General features: G+C 31.7%; 1 protein-coding gene and 1 long non-coding RNA gene across 2 annotated transcripts; one reads left to right on the plus strand and one right to left on the minus strand.

Annotated features, from left to right (window-relative positions):
* Positions 1 to 2,962: 2,962 nt before the first annotated feature.
* LOC135950309 (uncharacterized) lies at positions 2,963 to 7,540 on the minus strand. Its single transcript, XR_010575942.1, has 3 exons — positions 7,489 to 7,540; positions 3,155 to 3,217; positions 2,963 to 3,047 (listed from the first exon to the last, which is right to left on the minus strand). It is a non-coding gene; the product is annotated as an uncharacterized LOC135950309 (long non-coding RNA).
* Positions 6,766 to 8,514, plus strand: LOC135950308 (phenoloxidase-activating factor 2-like). Its single transcript, XM_065499852.1, has 2 exons — positions 6,766 to 7,123; positions 7,491 to 8,514. The coding sequence occupies exons 1-2, from the start codon at positions 6,791 to 6,793 to the stop codon at positions 8,376 to 8,378; spliced, it is 1,221 nt and encodes a 406-aa protein (XP_065355924.1). The 5' UTR covers positions 6,766 to 6,790; the 3' UTR covers positions 8,379 to 8,514.
* Positions 8,515 to 9,082: the final 568 nt, after the last annotated feature.

The raw sequence follows: 9,082 nt of genomic DNA on the forward strand, positions 1-9,082 counted from the left end.
TCGTCTTAATTGTATGCAGACAGCAACAGAAGAAATGTTAAAACAATGTTGACGACTAATGCATTAAACACATTGAAGACAGACTAACTGCAATCTTTCAAAAATAAAATACACACTGATTATTTTGACGTGATGGCTGCGGCTTGTAGCCCTGCAGTTGGTAACCGTTCGTTATGGTAATTTTTAAACCATTGCCGTAGTGTGGGCACCGTTGAAATTCTAAAAATAAAGAAAACGTTAAATTTAGCTTTTTTTAAAAAAATATAATTACAGTAGTTTTCGCTTAATTGATTTTCAAAAATGTTTCGGTTTATGCTGCAATTATCCGAAAAATCATTTACCCGATATTCTGTTAATTGATTCAGCAACTGAATTAAAATAATTAATTGCTCCAATGAATCAATTAAACGTTCATATATTAATATACAAATAAAATGCATTATTTTACATTGCCCCAATTTTATTGCTTTAATTAATTTATTTGAAACAATGTTTATAACAATAACTTCTTAAAATAAACAAAAACAAAAAGTAAATAAAAGGTAAAAGGAAAAAATTAAATTAACTTCACATAAAAATGAGATTTATATGTATAAGGAATGAAGAATTTAAAAGTTTATACCATAAATGATACTTTAAAGCTGTACTGAAAAAAGTACATATGTATTAATTAATATTTAAGAAATCAGTCATTAAGGTTTGAATTTGTTGTTTGTAACAGTTTTAGATTATGTAGTTTTCCATATTATCCATTTCTTGTGAGTAAAGATTCTTTGGCAAAAAAATCCCGAAGGATATTAATAGAACTAAGAACTTCTTTACTTGAAGGAGGATTGCTAACAACATCTTCATTTTCTTCATCCGAAGAATTGTCTGATGTTAATTCTTGACAAATTTCATTAATTATTTCTTGATCAGCAAGTTGTCCACAGCATAGTATGTATCATAGTATCATCGCAGCGGATGTAATTTTGAAAATCAGCTGATTCTTGTTCCACATCAAGACATATTTCATGTTCCAATTCAGTAGGCTCTGTAGAAGGAACAATTTTTGACTAAAATTTTAAGAATATACACATGTATGAATAAAGTTTTTATAGCTATGTACAAATAAATGTAAGATTACCTTTTTAAAGCAGTTATTAGTTGTCGTCGGTTTAACTAGCCACCAAGAATTTTGTATAACGTGCATGGCATTAAAAATGCTGAAACTTTTCATAAAATCAGCGATCGTTTTTCCATTTTCCACTGCAGAAACACTTAAAACAGTGAATAATACCCTGATCTAGCGGTTGTATTATTGAGGTGTTTGCTGGTAAAAACTGTAGATCAATATTTTGGAACACTGTTGCTGTCTTATGACAAGCTGCATTGTCTACAAATAATATTATTTTACGTCCTTGTTTCCCCATTTCATCATCAAGCGAATACACAATCTCTTGCCATAAACTTTGCGTCATCCAAGCTTTGTTTTGAGAATAATATTTCAGAGGTAATGATTTGTTTCTAAGGCATCTCGGATTTTTTGACTTTCCAATGACAATTGCTTTTTTGTAGTCACCGGTTGCATTACAAATAAAAAGCTGTCAGTCGTTCTTTAGAATTTTTTTGATCACCTTTTTTTGTCAATGTTTTATAAAAAAAATCCGCTTTCATCAGCGTTAAATATTTCTGATGACTGATATTTAGAAATTAAGTCTGGAAAAACAGATTCACAGAAAGCATTTGCAGCATCATTGTCGGCAGAATTTTTTTTAGAGTTATGCCTACTCTTTTTTGCCATCTGTGAGCCAACCAGGTGTGGGATTAAAGTCTTCATTCATCTCAACAGCAAATTTTTTTGACTTTTCTAATAACATATTGCGTGAAATCACAGCAATCGATTCTCGTATTTGATTGAACCACAATAAAAGGGCTTTTCTACTTTTGCACATGCTCCACTTCGATCCCTTTTGGTGGACCCGTAGACAGTCTTTGATTTTTCTATTATTCTATATTGAAGTTTTATTTTTTAAAATTCTATTTATTGTGGCCCTGGAGCTTATATTTTGTACAAAGTTCTTCTCTGTCATATTTTTTATAGTCAGAAATTACATTTAATTTTTGTTGTATGTTTAATTTAAACTTGTGTGTTTTCTTGCTGCACTAATTTGTTTAACACTAGATTTCTGATCACTTTTAGATTTGATTTTTTTTATTACTTCTTGTAGTGCAGAAAATAAAAGAGTTGCCACATACTTTTTACGATATTGATATTGCAGAGAAAAGTAAACTTTTCTATTTTGCAATCGACTTTTTTGTTTGATAATTATGCGAATTTTTTTGTTTTCAAAAATAAATTCTTAATACATAAGTCAATTAAGAGGGTAACGCAAATAAACGAATTCAATTAAACGAAAAGTTTATTGAATATATTGTATGGAATTTAATGTTAGCGTTTTTTATTGATCAAATAAGCGGGCAAATCAATAAAGCGGGGGACAATTAAGCGGAAACTACTGTACTTACCATCACAGACTATACAGACATGTCAAATTTGACGTTTGAAAAATTACTTTATCATATGTTCTTACCAGATTCATGTGATAGAGAGAAAAGATGTACACTACCTCATATTAATACAAAATAAATAAAACAAACATTTCATTTAAAAAAATATTTATCTTTTTAATTATGGAAAAAACGGAAGAAAGATAAAATAATGGATACATTTGTGTGGTAAGTATGTTTTTGTACAATAAAAAAAGTGTTCCAATGTTGTTTTTATTTGTATTTGGCTTGTTTTATTTACTTACAGGAAATATCTTGGCCATTGACTGATGATGGTTCCCAGTTGTCCGAAACATCAACAAAAAGGAAGGTAAGCTCTAAAAAATGTAATTAATATAAATTATTAATATTTTATTTATTTTGTAGGAAAATTCTTTGAGGTTGATGTTTGTAAATGCCAAATAACACTGACCTGTACAACCTCTAAAAGTGGCTATTGAAACCAACGAATATTGGACCAAATCTTCCGGGAATCAATGGTGAGTATCTTCAACTAGCTGAAAAGATAAAAAACAAACAATTATTTGAAAATTTTAACAATTTTATGTTTTTTGTTAGGTTTTCAAATTGCACAATATGTTGTTGAATGGTCAAGGATACTGACCTTTGGAAACAGCAAGAAATGGACCAAATCTTCTGGGAATCAATGGTGAGTATCTTCAACTAACTGAAAAGATAAATAACAACGAATTTTTAAAAAATTTTAACAATTTTATGTTTTTTTTAGATTTTCAAATTGTACAATATTTTGTTGAATGGTCAAGAATACTGACCTTTGAAAACAGGAAGAAATGGACCAAATCTTCCGGGAATCATCAAGGACAGAACATGTTACCTACATATATTAAAATAAACAATTTTACTTTATAAATATGTATATGGGGAATTTCATGTCAAGTGAACCAACTTTTGAAATCGATGTCTTCCGATCGGGATGAAATTTGCACCAAGGTTAGCTCTATTGGATAGTAACTCAGACACAATTTTTCAACAACATCGGTCGAGAACTCTCTGAGTTATAGGGGGTAAAATTTTGACAATTTGGTCAAACAGGGGTTTTTTCTTATCCATGTAACTTATTACCTATTGTTCTTAGCAAAATGTGTCCCAAATAGTATAGATAGCTATTTCTTCGATCTTTCGAAAAAAAATATTTAAAAAAAAAAATAAAAAATTTTTAATATTTTTTTTCCGAAATCAAAAACTTTTTTGACTTTTTTTTAAAATTTTTTTTTTTTTTTTTTTCTTAAAATAAAGTTTAGATATTTTCCTTGAACACCTACTTGGTCGCTTAGTGGGATGCGAGTGGGATATCTATCAAAATAAATATTTTGTAACTCAAAACATAAAATTTTTGACTTTTTTTGCAAAATCAAAAACTTTGTTGACTTTTTTTTTTCAAAATGGACCCTTTTTTAATCTTTTTTTTTAGGTCAAACAAAAGCTTAGATATTATCCTTGAAGACCCTTTTGGTCGCTTAGTGGGATGCGAGTGGGATATCTATCAAAATAAATATTTTTTAACTCAAGACTTACAATTTTTGACTTTTTTTTTTGCAAATACGATTTTTTTTCCAAATGGGCCCTTTTTTTAAAATTTTTTTTGTAGTCAAAAGAAAGCTTAGGTCCATTCCTTTAAGATATTTTTAGTCCCTTAGTGGGATGCGAGTGGGATATCTATCAAAATAAATATTTTGTAACGCAAGACATACAATTTTTTAATTTTTTTTTGCAAAATCAACATTTTTTTCCAATATGGGCCCTTTTTTAATTTTTTTTTTTGCTCAAAAGAAAGCCTAGGTCCATTCCTTTAAGATATTTTTAGTCCCTTAGTGGGATGCGAGTGGGATATCTATCAAAATAAATGTTTTAACACAAAAATTGTATGTCTTGAGTTACAAAACATTTATTTCACGTCTTAACACCAACTTATAGCTGCACTTGACGTACTTGGCAGTTGACACTCAGGGATTTCAGGAATCTTTAAAAGAGAAATAACTTCTCTTGGAAGCTGCAAACTTCTCTTATTTGAAAGACGATTTTTCAGATATATGCTTGATAATAACGGGTCAGAAGTATCCAGGGCCCTGTTAAAAACATCCATTATATTATGCTCCCTAGAATCCCTTCGGCATGTCGTCATGGGCCTTATATGGGAGCTATGTCTAATTAAAGACCGATCGACACAAAATTTGGTGGTGCGATTTCGGCTTATATAAAACTTATTTGTGCTGAATTCGGTTTGGATATCTATATAAATAAGATTTTTATGAGAGCTTAACTATTTTCAGATAGGGCAATCGTATGGGGGCTAGGAGAAATAATGGACCGATTCTAGCCACATTCAACAGGCTTTGTCCCTGGGACAAGACAAATGCTTGTATCAAATTTTGTCGAATTTTCTTTAAAATTGGAACCTGTAGTTTGATTAAAAGGTTTACATTGACAGAAAGACAGACGGACGGACATCGCTTAATCGACTCAGAATGTGATCCTGAGCAGATTGGTACACCATAAGGTGGGTGTTGGAACAATATTTTTGCTCGTTATAAACATCAGCACTAACCCAATATACCCTCCCCACTATGGAGGTTTAGGGTATAAATATCTAAATTTTTAAGTTATACGCTATCTGGAAATAAATTTTTATAAACAGCGGCAGATGGTTTTTCCAAAATATTATAGTACACATTATTACCTTTCCCCACACATATATTTTTTCACGGATACGCTCGGATAAACAAAGTTCTATTCCAAAGAATATACGGACGACGGAAAAACTTCACAAAAAAGACAACACAAGTTGACACAAAAAATTATTTACTACATCTAACTTTTTTTTTGAAATTTTCAATAACGTTTTAATTTACACACCTTTACAAGTGTTTTCCATTTTACAGAATTTTTATAATCTTAAAAGTTTTTGTTTGACGACTAAAGTTCCTTTGTTGTTTCATTATGATTGAATGTCGGAAAATGTAGCAAAGCTACACATGGCATCTCGGCATGTCGCCATGAGTTGCCACCTGACTTTAATTGTTTAATATTTTAATGTTTCAAAGTGTTAAATATAAAATTCCGTTATTTTTTTAAATGGTTGACTTGAAAAAAGGACTTTTTGCCTCAAAACCTGTCATTCGCCCCATCGTGGAATGTGGGGAACATAATGCACATTCGGACGTCATGGGCTGTGTGTTTGGGGTCATTGTACTGTTGAAAATAGAAACGTTCCCAAGCTTTAACTTTAGAGCGCATTGTAGTAGGTTTTCTTTTAAAATATTAAGATACACTGTCTATTGAACCGTCTATGAAAACTAAGTTTCCTACACCAGATGCAATCATACAACCCCACAACATGACCCCTTATGTTTGGCAGTGTTTACTACATTGCACTTTTCCAATTCAGTGTTTGGCCTTCTCCAAACTGTTACTCTGCTGTCCGATTAAAAAATATAACCTAAGAATAGTATTACGTTCCAGAAATCTTCAGATTTATTTTTTTAAGATTGTTTGTAAGTATTTATGTAGTTGCGATTAAAAACAGCTGAACAGGGGAGATGTTTCCTTACATTCAAAGATAATGAATGGTCGATTATTTTGAGTTTTCATACTTCGTTTAAATTGTTTTGTTGCCAGTGTTTATCTTAAAGTGAAGGGGATTGGAACAGGTTGGGTAACCCGTTCCACATTCAGTGGATACTTCGTGTGTGTTATTTTGACTATTATATCTAGGCTGGATCGAAACATGCACACTGTAAAAACATACAAAATTATTGCAGTATACAATTAAAAACTGGCGTTATTAATTACATAAATTTATTTCATTTTTTATCACATCCTTTTACATTTTTTTTTATTTTACTACGATATGGTTAGCGATGCGCAACGGGTTAAGCTAATAAACATAGAGACGAGACACTCCGATTTGTCAAACAAAAATACAACAAATCATATGTCAGATACAAAAACAAAATACATTGACTACCATGTATTTTGTTGTTGCCAGAGATAGGTTTTTGACAACAGACTGAGGTTTTTGACAATTTTGTCTTGTCTCTATGTTACCCTATGCTAATAAATACCTATATAAAAATACAAATTAAATACTGATTACAGTGATAACCCTTAACGAACTTTAAAGCGATTTGAGAATGTATAAGTAGTCTAAAATAGACTAAAATCTTGTTTAAACTTAAATTTGTCCCTTGATTTTTTTTATATTTTCAGTACAGACCAAACAATGGCGGCAAAAGTGCCATTGATAGTATTCAGTTTATTAACTGCTCACACTTGTGCGCAACTTTCAGTTGACGATCTAATTCGACTAGTTTTTAATAACACACTGGTGGAGACCACAACTCAAAGGTTCCAACCTACACCAACAAAAACTACTGTTTTGGATCAACGCAGCGAAACGGGTGGCTACAGATCATGTGGCGTGGACAAGGAATGTGTTCCCAAACATTTGTGCGTTGATGGTGCCATCAGTACTACCGGTGAAACCCTTATTACTAATCGTATCATGAATGAACTCTGTAGTTATAGTGAAATTTGCTGTGATATTCCCAATAAGGTGAGATAGTAGTTTCATATTATGTGGACCTAAATTATTATTCGACGTACATAATTTTCTGTTGAAATTAGGTGATATAATCTACACTTTTAAAAGCAAAGACTTTTTTAAAATTACGAAATTTGAAGAAGTAATTTTTGGACAAATCGTACTGTTAGCGAAATATTTCAGTCTCATATTCAGTTTTACCGTATTCAGTTCGCCTACAAATTGTCGAAAATATAGCGACTCAATTGTATTTTTAAATTTTCAAGAAATCCGCAATAATTGAATTTTTCCATAACTGTTTTTTACATTCATAATTTAATATTAATAATTTTATTCTGTATTCAAACTTTTTAAAATATTTCAATCTTCATACTTACAGAAAAATGAATCCGTTATTCCTCCCTATCCCAAACAACGTCACGATGGTTGTGGCTGGCGTAACAATGAAGGTTTTGGCTTTAAGATCGCTTTTGACACTGATAACGATTCTGAATTTGCTGAATTTGCTGAATTTCCCTGGACTGTTGCCATTCTACGTAACTTAGATTCTGGTGGTGAATTAATTCACATGTACGAATGCGGCGGTTCGTTTATTGCTCCAAATGTTGTATTGACCGCTTCACATTGTGTCATCAAACGTAAGCCCCATCAATTGGTTGTGCGTGGTGGTGAATGGGACACCCAAAACAGTAATGAAATTCTTCTTCATGTTGACAAGCCAGTAAAGGAGATCATTACTCATGAGAAATATAACAAAGGTACTTTATACAATGATGTTGCCCTGCTTATTCTGGAGGAACCTTTTGTTTGGCAAGAGAATATTCGCCCCATTTGCTTGCCCGAACCTAATGCCAACTTCGATCATAGCCGCTGTTTTGCCACTGGCTGGGGTAAAGACAAATTAGGTCGCGAGGTTAAATATCCAGTGATATTGAAGAAAGTTGATTTGCCTGTAGTACCTCAAGCCACCTGTCAAAAATACTTGCGTGACACTCGCCTGGGCTTGTACTTCAACTTGCATGAAAGTTTCTTGTGTGCTGGCGGGGAAAAGGATAAGGATACTTGTAAAGGTGATGGTGGTTCTCCATTGGTTTGTCCCATACCCGGTATTGAGGGTCGTTACTACCAAGCCGGTATTGTTGCCTGGGGTGTTGGATGTGCTGAAGATAATGTTCCTGGTGTTTATGCCAATGTTTCATACTTGCGGCCATGGATTTCAGAAAAATTAGCTGCCAGAGGTATACCATTTACATCCTTTACTCCATAAGTTAATTTTTTTTTGTTTGAAAAAAATTAATATTGTTACGTTTTTATCTTTTAAAAACGGGGGTTTATTTCCTTTAAATAAACCGGATACTTTTGATTACAAATAAATGCAGTTTAGTAGTTTAAAATTTTAACAACTCTTTATTTATTTAGAACGTACAGCAGCAATTTAAATAGTCACTCAATGTTTTTATACACGTTTATAAATTCGAAGAAATACACATACTTTATTTACATTAATTTAATTTTTTATTGCATCCTTTCACATTTGTTATTTTACTACGATACGGGTAGCGAAGCGCAACGGGTTAAGCTAATAAACATAGAGAATTATACATAGAGACGAGACACTCCGATTTGTCAAACAAAAATACAAAAATCATATGTCTGATACAAAATCAAAATACATTGACTAGCATGTATTTTGTTGTTGCATGAGTTAGGGTTTTGTTACTCTATGTTACCCTATGCTAATAAACATAGAGACGAGACACTCCGATTTGTCAAATAAAAATACCACAAATCATATCTTTGATGCAAAAACAAAATACATTGACTAGCATGTATTTTGTTGTTGCAAGAGTTAGGTTTTTGACAATTACGTTTCGTCTCTATGTTCCTCTATGCTAATAAATACATACATATGTACATTTATAAAAATACAAATTAAATACTGATTACTGTGATAACCCCTAATGAACTTTA

Source organism: Calliphora vicina, chromosome 2, assembly GCF_958450345.1.
Source record: "Calliphora vicina chromosome 2, idCalVici1.1, whole genome shotgun sequence".
Lineage (NCBI taxonomy): Eukaryota > Metazoa > Arthropoda > Insecta > Diptera > Calliphoridae > Calliphora > Calliphora vicina.

Coding starts and splice junctions, on each gene's coding strand:
- LOC135950308 (XM_065499852.1), top strand. CDS start 6,791: ATGGCGGCAAAAGTGCCATTGATAGTATTCAGTTTATTAACTGCTCAC. Junction 7,124..7,490: donor GCTGTGATATTCCCAATAAG/GTGAGATAGTAG, acceptor TCATACTTACAG/AAAAATGAATCCGTTATTCC.